The sequence below is a fragment of the Echiichthys vipera genome (genome assembly GCF_963691815.1).
Source record: "Echiichthys vipera genome assembly, chromosome: 5".
Lineage (NCBI taxonomy): Eukaryota > Metazoa > Chordata > Actinopteri > Perciformes > Trachinidae > Echiichthys > Echiichthys vipera.
This window is the reverse complement of record NC_139830.1, coordinates 24,067,055-24,086,620: the sequence shown is the minus strand read 5'-3', so window position 1 is coordinate 24,086,620 and position 19,566 is coordinate 24,067,055. Positions and strand designations below refer to the sequence as shown.

At 38.7% G+C, this 19,566-nt stretch overlaps 1 protein-coding gene across 3 annotated transcripts in view; it reads left to right on the top strand.

The window, feature by feature from the left end:
- Positions 1 to 6,550: 6,550 nt before the first annotated feature.
- The window catches only part of cadm2b (cell adhesion molecule 2b), a 166,677-nt gene continuing 153,661 nt past the window's right edge, over positions 6,551 to 19,566 (top strand). For 2 of the 3 annotated variants that reach the window (XM_083913952.1, XM_083913951.1), the window contains exon 1: positions 6,551 to 6,789. In XM_083913952.1, coding sequence (XP_083770078.1) covers positions 6,729 to 6,789 — 61 coding nt within the window. In that variant the 5' untranslated portion in view covers positions 6,551 to 6,728. Of the gene's footprint in view, positions 6,790 to 6,824; positions 6,882 to 19,566 lie in introns of those variants that run through there. The other variant, XM_083913953.1, reaches the window with a different exon arrangement.

The window sequence follows — 19,566 nt, the reverse complement described above, 5'->3', positions numbered from 1 at the left end:
GATTGATGGAGCTGTTTAGATTTTCCTATATTTGAATGTAATACATCAATATATTTGACATATATAATTATAATATCATATCATTAAGGTTTATGTTGCTAAATCTTGTCTTTCTTTACTTTGACAAATGTGATGCAATGACCTTGATGTTTGAAGTAACATATTATTTTCTTCCAGACATCATCACCATCATAATGTCGGAGCTTGAATCTTTAGTTCAAATGAAGTAGCTGTATGCTAATGAGGCATCTTTTTGTCAGAGAAGCATAATGACAATAACCACAGCAATACGTAACAAAACTGTGACTGGGGACTTAGAATCTTGCTGTTAATCTTGTGCAAGTCCATATCAAAGTGATTCTGGCCCCAATAAGCACAGAGTGAGAAATTCACCACGGACAGCTAAATCCTGAAATCAGCCCATTTTCAATGCAGTGGTCTGTGAGAACACCAGCTGCTGTGGGCTATCGTGGACGTGAGCCCTAACACAAAGCACTTCACTCTGCATAACCAGGGCACTGGTTTTTGTTTGTATCAGCAGGGATGGAGAGGCAGAGAGAGGAGTGTCTGCTTGAATATGCCTCCGTACTGGTCCCACAGGGGCGGTGTGTGCCCTTGAAGAGATGCCTGGTTTGTAAAGTTAAGACAAAAGGCCGGTATTGATTGAATTATTACAGCTCCACGCTCTTGGACCTGTGCAGTTAAAATACAGTGATTACCATACACCTCTCCTGGCACAAAGATGAATCATATATCAATAGTAGTTTCAGTACAAAATAAGGTGTGTGTGTGTTATTTTACAATGTTTATTTAACATTACATTTGCAATTAATGAGTCATAATAAGGTTCTGCCCAGTGGTTCTGTGATGTGAGCAATACAACAGGTCACTGTGGTACTGTGCTGGGTAACTACTACATTAAATTGTGCTGAAATATTTTACTCGAGTGCAAACACACCACTCCATCCACTCACAGTAGGAGCTGTAATATATGTCAGATTACTTAAAATCAGAGGGGAATGTTGGATAAAAGGGCTTCTAGGGAGTATTGTGCAAATAGATATGCTAGTATGCTCTTATATTATAACACTGTTTTGCCTTGTAGTTTGTCTAGATATATTTTCAATAATTTTGAACATCAGTGTACTGATTTGTATGAATAGAGAACTTGGAGAGAGAAATGCATTGCACTAAATTATTAATGATTAGTTATTTAGTTAAATGACGTTTCAAACTTAGTTCCTTCGAAGTAATACAACAACATATGCAACCAACTGCATGTAATACACTGACTTCCACTCAGAAGAGGAAGTCTTGGCCATATATATGTTGGCTACAGCGGAAAACCCAAAATATTAGCCGTTGTCCCTAGAGGCTGGATTGTCATCGGACAGGTAGCTGATGGGTTCTGAGATTGAAGCAAGAGTGTATGTAGCACATTTGATCTATGATGTTCTAAGCGTCTATGCACATTGTGACGTTGTTGGCAAATGTGTTATATGATGCAGTGGCAGACATTTCCCTGTGGGAGTATAAACCAATTATACTTTTGTAAAGCCTATATTGTAACATTTGTGGTGAATATTTGAGCTTTATATTGTGAAATGTACTTTAGATTAAATGTAGTCCCTCTTATGTTGTTGTAGGTTCAGCCATACTAGCTAGGACTATAGGGGATTTTAATAAGGGCCGAAAGATCAACTAGATAAACCAGACCAAGTTCAATTGTAGATTGCACGTCGTTCTGGGAAGGCTGCTGTCATTTTCTTCAGCACAAGAGGTGGCCTAGTTCAAATGGCTGCACGCAATTGGACAATCCTTCAACCAATCAGACCAACTATCCAGATGACATGCTCCATTTGTTTGGCCACCAGTCGGGCTAACTGGTGAATAAACTTTTACCACAACCAGTCAGCAGTAAAGCAAATACATCCTTTCTTTGAAGGGAATTGCTCCAGGGCAAGTTTCTGCTCAGTTTTCAAACAAAACTTTCCGCTGAAACCTTTCAAACTGCAGCAACAGCTTCATCAATAGGTAGCGGTGGCTGCCATGTTGAATGTAAATTGTAAACACAAAGGCATGTGCAACACTTAACTGTAATCATCGTGTTTAACCAGCCAATGAGAAAAAAAGCCAGCTTGGTGATTGGATCCAAAATATGGGATAGGAAACAAACAGAATAGACATGCTCTTTTTCACACCCAGGTGAAGGGTGAATTAAAATCGCCGGCAGATGAATATGGGGATAACCAGTCTAATATGGAACCTCTTTGTGCAATGACTGTTTAAGGTCTAATGTTACTAGAGAAACATTGGTTTCTCTTCATCTCTGACAGTGACAGTGCCACACAAAGCTGAATAACTTTTGATTTCATTGTCACTCATCCAGCGAACTGACGCTTCAGCTTTTTGGCAGCATTTGGCTGATATAAATACTGCATTTTTTTTTTTCTGAATCAGAACAACACACAATTATACTGGGAACACATTGTTTAATACAGACATTTTTAATGATGTGCACAACTCTTTTGTCATTTCATAATGCAGAGTTTTATACATTTTGCTCAGAGAGGGGGATTTCAGTTGACCTTTGGTGGGTTGAGCTCATCCAGTGCAGATCTTGGTAAGTCTAAACCTGAGAGGAATTTTCCATGTATAATTGGTTCACCTATTTCTTTCTGTTGTCTCTAATTGAAGCCAAATTCCTAATGGAAATGTGTAACCACACTGTCCAACTGAGGTGATTTAAGCTCTGCTTGCCCAGTGCTTCAGCTGACAAAATAATATGCATAGTATGTGGGGGCCCAACCACTATTGGATTTTTGTAGCTAATACCAATATAAATACTGGGGTTAAAATATGTATATCAGTTTGTTCATATTTTAACATAATTAGGACATTTCACAGCTGAAAATTAAAACATATCCGTTTATGATTTTAAATATCAAACATCTGTGCTGTCATTTGTATTGAAGTTGTCATAATACTATGATTTTAAACTTCAATACAATACTAAAAACAAATACTAATAACTCAGCAAAAAGAACAAAAATTCACACAAATTGGGATAGTATTACTCCTTTCTCTTGTTTTTTTTTATTGGCAACCTTCACAGAGCGCTGGCACAGGAAAAAAAAACTTAAGACGTACCAACACATTTGTTATTATGTTAATAATATTAGTATTAATATATTTTTAAAATATTGCTGTTCATTGATGGTGAGGCTGTGGAGTCTCCTGTTTCAAATTCCTGAGCGTGCACATCACTGAGGACTACTCCTGGGCCATACACACTTCCACTGTCATCAGAAAGGCACAATGCCTCTGCATCCTGAGGAAGCTGAGCAGAGCCACACAGCCAGCTTCTTGTCAACTTTTACCGAAGCACTGTGGAGAGTATCCTCCTGACGTACTGCATCACAGTGTGATATGCCAGCCACACCAGAAAGAACGAGAAAGCTCTGCAGAGGGTAATAACATTGTTTTATTATTATCATCTGGCCCCTCTCCCATTCATACAGATTTTTAGCTGGCTAGCTCAGGGGCAAGCCAACCACAACAGATTATCTAATGTGGGGCGGGTTAAAGACGATGTCTGACAGGGGAGCTTAATCAAACTCAGATTAAACTGAAAATGTATGAATCAAGATGGGGGATTTATTATCACTATATCCTGGCAGCATAATGAGACAGAGACAATGTGAAAAAGTCATGTACCCATTCCTCTACCTGCCGCTTCCTGGGTGCTCCCAATGGCATCTGAAAGATTCCACTGTGACCAACCTAAAACAACCTATACAATTCTTTATTGGCTATGTCTCGCATAAAGTGTTTTCAGAAACACATTTTAATGCACTGTTTCACTGTAAAATGAAAAAAATTTGACCATGTCTAGCCAAAACCAAGCACCACCACTGACCGGACACATTAAAATATGTTTCTGAAAACACTTGTTGTGAGAAATAGGCTATACAGTAACACAATATTGATTTATATTTTATCAGCACTGCCAATATATGTATTGATACCAGTATATCTGCAATAAGCCAATATTTGGCTGATTTATAAGTAGATAGTAGATGTCACAATCCAAGCAGAAGAGAAAACAGTGGTGCAGACCAGACCTCTCTCCTTCACAACACAACATATTTTACAATGCCCAAGTGTCATGCAGTGACCTCTACATTATTAATGTGGAGTTTTTATGTAAAATGTCATAGGATATACAAGGTAGTTTAAAAAGATAAAAAAAATCATGTCAAATGTACACACATTTTTACTATGGTTATTACATCATAGTTGTAGTTGTTGAAAGATTACATGTTACCTCTAAAGAAAAATGTTATTCAAAATGTTATATCTTGCATATAGAAATGGTAGTGTGAAGAACAGTAATATTGCTTAAATGACAAAAAGACTGACAGTGCATGTCCTGATCCTGTGTGCAGCACACCATTTACATAAAGCATTCAGCCATCAAGGCTGCTGCCATTCACGCCCATCATGCAATGGATTGTGAACCAAGTGTGTCTGGATGAGTTGTTTTTCAATCAGCAAAGAGAATTAAATGCTATCAATGACAGGTTAATGCATATGAATTAATCTTAGACTAAACTATTTTGTTCTGCCTTTGTTTTGATTCTCTCTTGTGGACTTGAACATAGCATATTATACTTAAATTTTCAGTGTAAATTAAGTATTATTAATTACATTTATGGATCAAAAGTGGCTGGTGACCTTGTTAAATTTGACAATGCACACATTTGGACATTTTAAATGATACAGAGTATGCGGTAATGTCCCAGAGATAAATGCAAAGCAGAATATGCTCCTCTGCATTACAGATCTGTGTCAGCACCCCAAGCTTTTTTGCTGAACTCACATGGTCAATAAATTCTCGCTGTTTAAAAGGCGCACGAGTGGAATTCTACTCTCAAAGATCTAATGAAATGACGAGGAATTGACCTTCAGGACACGTGGGATTGATCCTTTACCACCACCCTCATGGTAATTGTCTTTGTATAGTACTGCTTTGAATTACAAGTGAGTTGTATTGAGAATGTATGTCACACAAGAGTGCTCAGTCCTTCAAGGTTTACAGTTCAGTAAGGCAACAGTGGCTCCCCGGGGATTAGAGATGTGCATGGTTCCAAATAAAAAGGCTAAAACGCAGCATCAGCATACAAAAGTGAGTGAGCACACGTCTTAGTAAAAGGTCCCCATTCGACCTATTCTTATTAAAAGCTGTAATGGATTAGAACATGCTGAAAAAACACTTCATTAATTTCTTGGTTGGTAATAAAAATTAGTGATCCATCTGATTGCTTGTTTAGATAATGAATGGAAGAGCTTCACATGTCATTTACATTCATTCCTACCGAGAGAAAAGCTGATGATTTAAAAGCCTGGAATATATTTTTAGCCCCACATGTTTTTCTCAGGTAGCATGGCCAGGTCAGCATTTTGATTTGAAGTGGGAGTGGCGTCGAAGGCCACTGTGCAAAATTGAACCAAATTCGACTGGCAGCATGTTAAACCATGTGTAAAATCCTTGCGATGGGCTTAGAAAACGATCCCTGGCTGGAGCCCACCTCTGTCTTTAGGGATGGTCGCACTCATTTCTGTGCACCGCTCATAGGAGCCTTTGAAGGAAAAGGGATGTCCAGAAGCCCATTAACCTCCCCTACGCCTGTGCACTGATTCCTGACACACACCTAGACATGAGGTCACAACCTCTGGGAAAGCGAGTGCCTTTTCACACAATCTATAATATGCAGGTCTTTCTTCGGTTACTGCGCATGCTGTCCTTTTTCATTGTATTTCCAAGACTCCAAGAAAGATACTCATTATGTGCGTTGAAATTTTTTTCCAAGTGATGATAAGTGTCAATTCTGAGCTTTGTGACATTTATTTTAGTTGTGTAGTGTTGACTGCAGGCTTGTTTGTCTGTTCACAAAGCTGCTACGGCTTTGGGGCGGCTGTTCAAAACTGTCTAAAACTGTTAAATGAACTCTGGTAGCTGTGGGCATATTTTAATACATCAAATGACTGGCATGGATTTTTGCACTCTCACAGTTAAGACTCATATTTTGGAAAACATGCATAGAGAACATCACCACTGTTTCCTATGAGAGCCTTGGAGAGGGCTACATTGGCCCTTATCCTTATGACCTTATCATATTTTATGATATTTTTATTTTTATGATGGGCTTAAACCATATTTCTACAGAGACGAATTGTTCTGCTCTGACATTTTCCAAAATGACCCTTCTGAAACTGATCAGAGGATCACTGATGTTCCCTCTCGAAATTAGCGTAAGAAAGTAACCCTTATGCCACACGGTGTAATTGTTTCGACAGTTTATCAGAGATCAGAACTATTTCTAGTTGTTTTCCATTGGTGAAGCGTCTTCATTAGTCAAAAGCGTGGGCGGGACTCTTGCTCTCTGCAGCGAGTCAAAGAGAAAGGCAATAAAGGAAGGCAGGAACTGCACTTTGCCGACGAGCATCTCTGCCGTCCTGCTAGACTACTGATATCACTGCCCCCGGATCTGCGAAAATACACAAAGACTTCTCTGGAACGCAGAGTTCATCAATGTAACTCCGGTCAGTCAAACTGCGCCGTTTACCTGGATAAGTCCATCCCGGGGAGAAGAGACAGAAAGAGAAAAAGACAGACAAACGCGAGTGGAGTGTCGACATAGAATTGTGAAGGAAAAGAGAAGAATATGATTGTCAAGCAGCAGTTGATCTTCATCCTTTACAGCCTCTGTGCAAGCGTCTTTAAAGGTGAGCGTTGGCTGATGCTGTATAGACGGGCGTGGTGTGCTGCGAGGTGGCGGATGCGTTAAGTGTAAAGATCCTATGTGATCATGTCACACGTGAGTCCAAGTATTCAGTAGAAACAGTTGATTTTCCTTTTTATTTTAAATGATGCGTGTTTGCGCTGCAGTTTTGGCCGGGGGACGGCTGTCGGTGTCTGCTGTCAGCCGACTGTGCTGGAATGCCTGGAAGTTGAATTGTGCGTCGCAATGAAAAGCAGAATGCGGCTGCACAAGTTTTCGTATCGGAGACAACTTGGACGTTGCCCTTCCTTTGGTATTAAGTAGCAGATTACACATCAGGCTGCAGATGAGTCACCTGCAGTCGCCTCCTGTTTGTCTGCTCATCCAGTGATGTCCCCTGATGCTGACACAGGGATGCACGAAAGGTTACAGCAGCTGGTGGCGTGCGTCTTGTTTGTTGTGAGACCGGTGTCATTGAGGTGGATCATTTTTAACTCACACTGTCGGCTCTTTTTGGGCCTGTTAAAGTCGTTTTACGCATGACTTTAAATCATCTTTGCAGATGTGACAAGAAGTCTTCGATACGGCCATGGCTGCAGTTGAGTTGGGCTTTTGTCTTCAGCACGGCCAGTTTGCGCACTGTGTTTAAGTGTAGGCAGAATGCGTGCGTGTGTGTGGTTGTGTGTACACGGACGCATTCTCCAGGACCGTCAGCCGTTACTGACAGCGACAAGCCATGTAGTCGTTCATTCCAAGTTGGGCTGCTGGGGATCCGACGCAGGTAAGGGTTGCGTATGTGATGCCTCTCTGCAGCCAGGCATCAGCGTCTCCTCGTGAAAACTCCCTCAACTCCCCACAGACCGTCCCGCTCTTGGACATGCCTGCACAGCCACCGCCCTGTAGGAGACCAGTGCGCAGATACATAATTCACACAGCTCGGGGACTATATGTCAGGAACCCCCTAAAGAAATACAAACAAAGAAAAAATAATTAAAAATAATTCTATGCTGACAGTTTCACAAGATTTAGTCCCACATGATATCAGAGGGGATTTTTTTTGGTCATTGCTAATTCAGGACACTGTAGGGAGGAGATAATAGTAGATAATTGTCCTGAGAGTAAAATGATTGGAGTGTTCATCCTATATAGCTGATCATTCTAATGATTTAGAATTAATCTAAACTCTTGGTATGGAGGATACCCCTTGATGATCTCACTTTCCGAACCAACTCAGACCATCAAATCAGTAAGAAGCCTATAGTCAGTCCCTATAAGGCTGCTCTTGTCATTTCCACATTGCATCATCACTTTAAAAAAAATGAATTATCAAATGAGTCCTTTATCCGCCTCAGGTTTCGATCCATCCAATCTGCCATGGCAGTATTGTATGAAAAATGAACTTGCAGATACATGGAACTTGGAATGGTGCATTCAAGGATACTGAGTTTTATGGAATATGAGAATTGGCCTCTAATAAGAAATGCATTAATGTTGTAAAGATAGCTAAACACAAAAAAGCATCCTGCATTAAAAGGAAAACAATTAAATGGACAGGGTGTTCCGGATGATCTTTATTAAGCTTGTTTTAAAATTCTACCGGACAATTTTAAAGCTATGCTGAGATGGAAACACTTAAAACTAATGGTATGCTTTGGGAAATGGTTGGAAGTAATATACTGGCCGTGAGTTGTACTGTAGTCAATTGGCTATATGGAAAATCACTAGGGATCTTTAAGGTTGGTGTGGGCCTGCTTGGATGCCCCATTTCAGTTCTATCTACACTGAAGTTTGAGTATCCAGAATAATGAATAACATAAAATGTTTATATTTAAATGTCAGATGCAAATCTTGGCTTTAACAACAGAGTATAAATACCAAACTCAGAGTATTCGGTTATTGCAAGCTGAAGGTGGTTTTCGACAACATACGTTTACAGCTTTGCTCAACTAATCACTCCACCATTTTTATGCCTGTTAGTGGGCATTATACTGTATATTGTTGCATTATATTCCTTTATCAGAGGGTTGTGCAAAACAATGCTTTCCTTCTTTAGAGCTGATCTATAAATACTGTAACATGGACAACAAGAGCTCAACAGAAGCTTTGGTTATTATAATACTAATATCTTCACTAGCTAAGACTGTTGAATAAAAATGGTATGGCTGTCCTCTGTCCAAATTCTTAGTCAACTAGCACCGATGACTAATTTATCGTTGATTTAATCAGCAAATAAAACTACATTTCTCCACAAAGAACCAACGAAAAAGCAGCACTATACATTTTGTGTTTACCAGAGATGTACTCATAAGTGTCTCAGAGAAAATAAATTCATCATTAAGAAAAAGCATTAAAAAAATGACTAAATGACTAAAGAAACCTTAATCATCCAGAACAGACCAAAGTGGCTGATTAGATGACTTATCGACAAAGAAATGGACAGCAGAAACCTAGCCCATTATGCAACACATTTTGGTTCATGACATCCTGCCAGAGAGAACAGGGCACAGAAAATGTTATCATCTTGTCCAAAAGCTCTGGTAAGAGTGCCCACTTCAAGGGCTACTTTAAATATTAATGCTATGTGATTTAAGTTTAGAAATATGAACTTGGAGCGCCCAGGGCAGTGCCCCAGAAGTTTGAGAGCAGGCATCTCCTACAAGGCTGCGCCATTCTCCAACTTTGTTAATCAAATTGGTCAAAAATGCATTGGGATCAGAATCTGCTCTAAAATACACAGAGGTGGGGAATTATTGGATACATGTGCCAGATTTTTTCATTCAAAGAGCACTAGTTTTGGAGTAGTAGTAGTTTGTGGTTAATGTTCTATAAATTCCCTATCTTGCAGTGTTAACAAGTCAATCTAAGAAAATGCTGATGTGCATCTAGATTCATGCAATGGATTAACCTTTCATTACATTTCATTACAATCTGTAAAACAAATTGAGATTTTGTGTTTGCAAACCAACAAATGGGAGGGGAAAACATAACCTTCCACAGCAAAGGTAATAAGGTTCATGCGTCTTCTGTGCGATCACAGCCTAATCGACAGTTAAATTGCAGTGCGTGGCATCACACTGCAGTGATACTGTAGACAACACTTCAGCCTCAGCAGCTCTGTTCATGCTCCATAATGCAGAGCGTCATTTTGTGCAGGCTCATCCTTCTTGGAACAACCACACTATTAGTATTTTTTCTTAAATGCATTGCTGGACTCTTATCTATAGCTGCAGCCTAGTGCTAGCTACATTGCCTAAATGTTTAATATGCTGTAGTGAGAATCAGTAATTCTTACTTGCAGAGTTACTGTAAATATATTGTCTCTTCTCTATTATGTATCCTGCCTTGTGTGAGGCCCTATTATCCCTGTGCACCAGTGGGACCCTATGTCACTTTGTGAGATGTTGGTGTATATCTGCACCAGAGTCATTACAACATATTTCACCAAAGGCAGACTGTGCTCACGCCTGGCAGACTTGTCAGAGCCAGTTAACAGGTTTGGTAGCAGTCAGGCTAGTAGTGCTAATTAGCCCTGTGATGCGGCCATACTCCGTCTCTTTGCAAACCTGTGGGCTAGTTGTGTCTGGTTGTTGTATCATCTGTGAATTTTTTTTTATTGGTCACAGCTTCTCTGGTTTGGTCTGACATTCCTGTACTCAAGGGTTTCATCACTTTCCTTCTTCCAAAAACCCCAAAATCTCCCATACCGCCAAGGGAACTTTTCTTTTGTTTGAGCATGGAGCCTTTCATCATTTCTTATCTACTCAGACATTTTGGCAAGTACAACCTGCAGGTGACATTTGAGGGTGGAGCGTGTCTGACCATAGTGTGTGGGGGCAGTAATATGGCAAAGCGGAGAATACAGCATTTAATCTGGTATCAAAACCACAGATGTCAAAAAAACAGACAAAAAAAGAGACGAGGAGGTAGAGGGTGAATAATTCTCTCATAATGTAAATGAAAAAAGTCTTCCCTGATTAGGGAGGGAATTGAGGCAAGTCATTAAAAATGCAAGAGTGCCTTGTTAAACGTTTGATATTTCCTTCAAATATTGGCCCAAGAGAAGACCCATCTATTTTTGATAGTTATGACCTCGAATGTGATTAGTAGATTGAATTTGTGAAAATATTGTGAAGGGTAGAACAGGATGTCATTTTATTCATACTTTTATTTTATGAGATAAATGGTTACACAAAGTTATGTAGCTGTTATTGAAAAGTTACATTAAAAACATCTTGACCATCGAAAAATGTCTGAAAACATCTAACTATGTAACAATACATTTGCCAGACTAAAGCTGCTACTATCTTTTTTCATTATCAATTAATCAGCCGATTATTTTTTTGATTAACAAATTAGTTGTTTGGTCTCTAAAGTGTCAGAACATGGTTAAAAATGTTGATCAGCGTTTCTCAAAGACCAAGACGATGTACTCAAATGTCTTGTTTTGTTCAAAATGCAAAGATACTCAGTTTACTATCATAGAGGAGGAAAGAAAACAGAAAATATTCACATGTAACAAGCTGAAATCAGAGAAATTTTCCTTTTTTCTTTTGAAAAATGACTCAAACAGATAAATCGATTATCAAAACAGTTGGCGATTAATAGAGTTCTTCACAACTAATCGATTATTCTATTAATCCTTGTAGCTTTATTATAATATGGATTGATGATTCTGAATCTATAACCTCTGTCTAAAATTGTTTAAAAGTCATTGTTGAATTATGATTAAATTACTGTTGAGACCAACCATCAGCTGCGACGGCATACGTGTAATGCTTCATGACTCTATCATGAATGGTTGCGACCCTATTGCAGTGACAAAATCTGTCCACAGAAAGACATACATAGACATAGAGACATGTAAACACCAAGCAAAATATTCAAAACCACCTCTGTGGTAGTTCCAGCTTCAGTAGGTGTCTCCAGGACCACATTTTGCCATGATCTTTTAGCATGAAGGCAATGTTTGAAACACTTATGTACTGGAATTTCCATCCAAACCTTTTTCAAATATAGGTATGTACAATACATGCATGCATATTAATGCAATCATGTCTTAACATACACTGCTCTGCATTATTTAAATGTTTTCATTTAATAAACCAAATAAATAAACCAAAAGTATATGAATTTGAGTACTTTTTCTGGTCTGTATGCATGTGGTTAAGATTATAAGTATTACTGTTTGTGTCAATATCTAATTAGTGTTTAACAACCTGACAATAGTGTCAACGATTCATTATGTATAAAGACTAAACATTTTGTGTTGTCAGAATTTCAGTGGAGAGCTTTCTTGTGTAGCCTACAGTTGTCCGTGGAAGAAACCACATGGCCTATTATGGAATTCAGTGAGGAGTAGCCATTTCTACCATTAATGTGCTTGATTCCAGCAGTCAGCAGCAGCATTCACAACACTCGGGACAGTGGACATAGATGTGAAGAAATATCCTACCAGCACAGTCGATTTATCATTTTCAGTATATTATAGGATGGCAGTTGGTGCATCACTTCTCATTTCTTTTGTTACTGTTTCAGTTTGGATCTGGGAGTATTGAACAGCTTTTGAAATGAATACATAGTGGACCGAAGCAAGATTGAAACCCCAAAATGTCACATATTGTGAGACACAGGGAGCCTGTGAAATGTATGCATGGGTGCATCTCCTGTGAGTTGGAATAATCAGGCAGCAGGAATAAGCTGGCGGAGCTGAAGGCAAGGTATGGCAGAGAAAGGTGGTTTACAGTCAAGAATACTCGTTCCTTACTGCTTCGGGTTAGCTTATCCCTGCAGAGTGTCTCCCAGCTGCCAAGTGCTGGCTCCGGTGCTGTGCTGTATACCACTGCAAATGAATAATCCAGTAAAGGGGACAAATGTGCTCCAAAAGAGCTGCTGCTGCCCTGCTTGCTTTCTGTTGACAGATATACATCTGTAGGGATAAGCCTCAAGCCAGAGGCAAATGTGCTCAGACAAGTGGGGAACAGGCTTAAAGATTAGCTGCTTGCTGCCCCAACTATACGCCACATACTGTCATTCTCTCTTTGCCATGCTCTTTGTCATAGTATTTTTACACGCCATGCCCCCTCTGAGTGGGTGTGAGCTTAGCAATGAAGTTGATATACTGTAAGGGCAATTACACTATTAAAGATTATTTCGACCCGTATTTGAGCAAAAGTGGTTAGGAGATTTTTTTACTTGCCAGCCGGTCTCAAGATACTCACGATAAGTTTAATGCCACAATTGGTCATGCTGAAAAGTGGTTAAAGCAGTGCTTACATCAATCTCCTGAAGAGGCACCTATCTTGGTTTCACACATCTTAAAGGGGAACTCTACCATAAAACAGAACTTACATGACTGTGGTCTCAGAAAGTTGAGTTAATATTAGGGATGGGCATTATAAGTCATTTCCATATTCGAGTACTTGCATTAAATTATTAAAAAAGTACTTAAGACCTAGCGAAAAATAAATAAATATCTAAAATATGTTTTTGATGATGTCTTGACTCAGAAATGAAGTTTACAGATGAGTGAATGCATTAAAGTTTCATTCACCTTTTATTTAGTAGCATTGATTCACGTTATGTAATTTCATTCTAATGAAATATCCGCAGTTTTCCCAACAGAATTCGATTCTATTTGTGATCACTGGGAAACACAGACCTTAAGTTAGTCGCTTCAGCAACTCGGATTCAGCTAGCACAAACCCCAGCGTCGGGGGTCTGATAAATGAATAAAACTGAACAACTTGATGCTTCATCCACACATTCTTGTCACAGTATAGGGAAGCACACTGATATCGCCTGATTAACGGCGGATGGTTTAATATACTGTATTTGCCCTACGGTATGAATTTTGACTATACAGTGCTGACCAGAGCCCTCATGAATCGGGAAGTACTCCAACCAGAGTGCAGGGGCAATATGCACGGCCACTCACTGCTACATAGTAACCATACCGACCTATACACATCAGACTGCTTGGTTATAATGCGACTCAGCCGGAGATTTCTCCGATGGAGAAGAAGATGGATGAGAGCACTACAGTGTTTCAGTGTTTACACTGTCGAAATTAGCCTAGCCAATTATGGGGCAGCCCAGCACTGTTATTATCTAATGTTGAACGTTGTTGCAATCTAAGATAGAATAGTAAGATCTTGTAAAAAAAGGAAGCAAGTACTCAAGGAATACTGATGTCATGCCCATCACTAGTATTTTCTAGTTTTATACCTGTTTTTACCGATTTCATATTATGATTTGCAACCAGATTGATCCAAACCAGCTGTGAATGGAGGCTGCTTATTGAAGTAAAATAGTTAAAATGTGTAATGCTGCTAATTGTAAGTCAGCTCACGATGAATATACACTAATTTATTCCAGAACACTTTTTGTGTTGCATCTTTAGTAACCTGACTCAAACATTTGGAGAAAAAAACACCCCAAAAAACATTAGTTTATAATAACAAATAAACATCCGTAAAAAAAAGAAATCAATACATGGATGAATGAATGACAGATTTACTACCTGCAAACATTTCAGTGAATGATGGCAGTCATAAATCATTGTGCACTGCTTACAAAAGAACACACTTGTCAAGCAAGTAATAAAAATAGAAAATCAATAAATATCTTTATATATTCAGATAGCAGTGCAAACTGGAATGATCCAACGCTTAAAAAGAACTACCCTGTAGGCTATATACTTTGTCTTTTGGGAAAACAGGGTACAGAGTATACAAGCAAATAAAGTGATTTATTAACTAAAAATAAAAATTTTAACTCAAAGGTGCCATATTATAGAAAAAGTGACCTTACTGAGGGTTCCCCAACTCATCAAATTCCAATGATTTGTCTCGGCCCTTTGTGTCTGATGTTGATGCACAAGACACGAACATGCATTGAAACACATGCATGGTCAGACAGGATATCATAGCAAACGACAGAGAAACTATACATTATATTCAAAATATTTGTTTGCTGCTATACTGATGTTCTGAATATCAAGTAGAGCTTCTTTAAAATAACTAGATGTCCAGGACTTACCATATTTGCTCAGTTTACTAAAAGCTAATGATGTAATGTCTTAATATTTTCACTTTCATTATGATGCAAATTAAATATGTAGTCCACCACTAAGGAGTTAAAGGTGCTTAACATAAAACAGTAGTCTATAAACAGTTGATCTTACTTGTACATGTACTGTAAACACGCCTAAAATAATCTAAAAAATAGACTCAAACCTTATTTGAATAGAATCTGCAGAGTGGAATAAACATTTTTCATTCAAGATTTGATGAATGACATCTGGCTGTGCTGTTAAAAAGTTGTTGGGCGTCTGTACTGCGATACGTTCATGGATCCCATACATTTCAGTTTGTCCCCGAAATGAAGCCTATACTTCGTTTTAAGGCCGTTTGCAGTGTTGACCTTTACCAATCTCTCCTGGCCCTCATCTCTGTTGAAGTGGGCTTTGTGCCAGACTATGGATGAGCCTGTGAATCTCATTTAGCCTGTGTGATGATCTCCCCTTTCTTCTCTTGCTGCAGTCTCTATGAACAAAGTTAATTTTTTTTTTTTTAGAAATGACAGGCATACGCCATTGGCTGACCCAGCAGGCACATAATCTCCTTGTCATTTTTTATGAGTGAATGTCACCTAGAAGTTATGCTACCTTTTGTTTTCTGTTGTACGCCCATGATCTTTTTTGATTATAACACAGCTTTACAAAAGTAGTCATCATACTGCAAAGCAAAAAACAAAAGAGATTTTGAGTGTGTAACGCTAACCATGAAATATTGGGAGCATCAATATGTGTTTGTCTTCTGTAGTAGAGGCTATGTTCTGCTTCTGCTGTGAATGTTTGGGAGTCTTTTCCAAAAAGAGAGTTGACTATCTGAGGTATAACACTGCAACCAAACACCTGGCAGACTGGCTCGAAGTTACCATACTTGTTCTGAGTTTTGGCCGGGTCTTTTGCCAGTGCACAAACAAAGCTGCATAAGGACAATAAGATGGGGAGCCTTTGTTTATTGTTGTGTACATTTTATTCAGATATTTAAAAGTGGTCAGTTGTTTAAAAGTGTTCAGTTGTTCATGCAACAACAACAATGCAGCAAGAACAACTCACCTCCCTCCCTCTCTCTCTCTCTCTCTCTCTCTCTCTCTCTCTCTCTCACACACACACACACACACACACACACACACACACACACACACACACACACACACACACACACACACACACACACACACACACACACACACACCAGATCGATCAGTTACTTGCTCATATCATTAGCAACATGGCTTCCACTAGCAGTCCTGCTGCTGTCCAAAGCAAGACACAACTGTAAGTATACCAATTTGAACCAGAAACGCTGATCTCAGTGCTCGGATAAAGGCAGAGGGAAACCGTCAGTATGATAAAGGCAGAGGGAAACCCCCAGTAGTATTAATAAGTAGGCAGGTATTCTCACTCACTGGTCTTGCTAAGTAGAAAGAACCGTTCTTATCACTTTCCCTTTTCCTCCATCTGGGGGGCTCTTTTTTTTGCTGGTATTATTAGAGTTTAGATATTTCAACATCTGCCATTCATGCTCTTCTAAGATATTTTGTTGAGTTGTAAGCTGTTTTGTTGACTTGCCTCTTAGCGAAATGCTCTCTGGTAAGCAGTAATGCGGTATAATGGTATTATTATATGTCTAGGGCTTTTATTGTGAAAGGTAGGGGGAATTGTTAAGCCATAATATGCTGCTGCTGACAATATGGAAGGAAAAATAGTTTGCTGTCTTTGTTCAAACTGCAAAGCCTCTGTGTTATTATTTTATTACCTGCATAAGGGAGAACCAATCTAAACACTGGTGGTGTCATTATTCTATAGCCATTACACTGTGTAATCAACATTTACTAAATAATGATGAGTTCAAACAGAAATATTATCTCTTGGCACTATTTTTTATTTTTTTACTTACCTTTTTGTGCATCTATATGTATATATCTTGTATGACCACTAAGCCTCACGCAATGTCCCACTACACACACAAACGCACACACGGACACATGCACACAAACATCCATCTGCATACAGTGTGAAACATTGTTTCTGCCTCATTTGCTATACCCACCAGTTTGAACTTGTTTGTTTTGCTTTATGTTTGTATTTTTGTAGTTTCTTTTTGCCCCCTTTGTAGTTGTCATATGTCTCTGCGTTATATATATATTTTAAAGTACTAAGGAACAGAAGTCCTCAGTGAGAAGGCAGCTGTCAAGCTTTGGCAAATGGTATGAGTATTTAGAGTTGGTGGTTGTTGACGTGCTAAACCTTGGTGTTTTAAAATGCAAATGATTATTGAATTGTGGAATACACTGGGTGGCCACTGGTTTTAAATGTTTCTATTTTTATGTGTTAACACAGAAATCCCTTCATCGTCTCACATATTCAATAGGATTTTGCATCACTGGGTTGTTGTGCTCATAAAGCCCCTTCAGTCCGGCAGTCAGGCTGGACGTCTGAGCTCCAGATAAAGGAGACTCTGTTGCACTATCTTTGGAAATTTGATAGCTCGCTGGAATAAGTCATGCATTTTTATAGACTTTAAGCAGCACATCATAGCAAATGTAGTTATTTATTCCAGGGTAATGTTTTTGCATTTTATGACTATATGATTTGATATGGTTTATACAAAATACAAATAAAAAATTAAAGACAATAATATATAAATGTATATAATATAATAAATAAAAAAACATGGTAAAGGGGAGAAGAGAAGAGAGGCTTCTAACCATTTGAGCGGGCAAAAATGAAACCATTAATATTCTCTGCTCGCTGAATCCCTTTCAGGGTCATGAGGACCTGTAGACTATACCAGCATGTATTTTGCAGAATGCAAGCAGGTGCACCTGTCCATCACAGAGGCCATCATGCACAGACAGACAATAACATTCATGCCGTAAGGTAATTTAGTGTCTCCAGTCCTTTTCAGACTGACCCGCTTTAGACTGAAACCCACAGGAAAACATGCCAACTTAAAGAGCACATACTATAAACTTTACAAAGAGGAGGATAATTAAAAGTGTCTTCAAGTCTGGCACTATTTCAGATGATTTTGTGGCATTTCCCCATGTGCTGATGTTTTTTCTTCTACCCAGTCTTGTTATCACTGCAAAATAAGTAAAGTGACTGTTTATGTGCCTGAGAGAATCCTTAAAAAATACACTAGTCCAACCTATTTATTTTTTTTACAGCAATTAAATTTGACAATATTATTGAGCAAACTTGCTTTTAGTTATCAGTAGACTAATTCCCACTGCATACACTGTCTGAAGGCAGTAGAAAATGCAGCTGAGTCTCTGCATCTTATAGAACCAGTCCCTGACAGTTTTTAAGAATCTATATTCCGTTATAGAGCATTTAATAACACGGTAATTATGTATGTCACAATATAGCATGTTATCTCATACATTCACATGAGTATGTTTTGTAATTGAATAAATAAATAGTCTATATGAAATACCACATGGTAATGCATATTTGTTTGTATACTGCGGTGGGGATCAAATATGTGACAAATGAAAAACAAGTGTTTTCTCATTTTATTAAGAACTTTAGTGCAAAAATGAATACAATGTGCAAGAATTAGAATGTAAAGCACCATCCATCATGTAATGCAGTTCAATTGCTGGTTTTTCAATATAGTGATAGAAATGATATGGAAAAAATATATACCATAGACATTTTTATGTTGACAATACAGTACATATCGCCATACCACCCAGCCCTATCCTAGATGGTAGTTCCTGGTTACTACATATAGTTGATACCGTATATATATATATATGGACTAAAGCCTATGTTTCAAACACACATCCATATCATGTTGGGTACCCCATAAACACTTGAGATCAAAAATAGAGAACAAATTATTGATACTTGATTTATTGTGAAATATTGTAATTTGTTTTTGTTCAGAATTTGATGTAATATCCGCTGTGGCTATACTACTGCTTTACTAATATGTTTTTTTAAATAACCAAAGCGCTTAAAAAAAACCTTTATTTAGAAACACAGTGAGCAAAATTAGAGAAAACTTTCAGTCCTCCACATAAACAAGTACACAAGAAGGATGGAGGACAGGATTATGCAAAGACTCAATGAGAAATCGCTTCAACACTGCAGCTGCAGTTTCTCACGAGTTCAGTGCTGAGCAGGTCAGGGCAAGGATCTGTCTTTGCACACATCGTCTCACAGTTTAAGACTTTTTGGACTGAAAGTCCACTCTGCAGTGACCAAACCTCTCAGCAGCAGAAAGAATAAAAAGGCGTGACTTGCCTTTGCTGAGGAGCATGTTTTGTGGACAGAGGAGAACTGGTCCAGAGTGCACTTCAGTGATGAGAGTATGTTCAATTTATTTGTGTCTGATGGGAAACATTATGTTCGCGTAGGACTGGGGACAGACTGAAAAGTGTGTAAAGAAGTCAGTTGAATCTGGAGAAGGGAGTGACATGGTTTGGGGATGTTTTCTGTAGCAGGAGTTGGGCCTCTTGTACAGCTACATGGCAGAGTGAATGCAAATGTTTCTGTGAACCTCCTTCGGCAACATGCAATACCTTCAGTGCAACTGTCTCCCAATCAGCTGCAAATTTCATACAAGACAATGCCCCCCATCACACTGCAAAACTGGTTAAGCAGTTCCCTGAAGCTAAGAATATTCAAACAATGAAATGTCCAGCCCGATGTCCAGATCTAAACCCCATAGAGAATCTTTGGAAAATCCTTGGCAACAAAGTA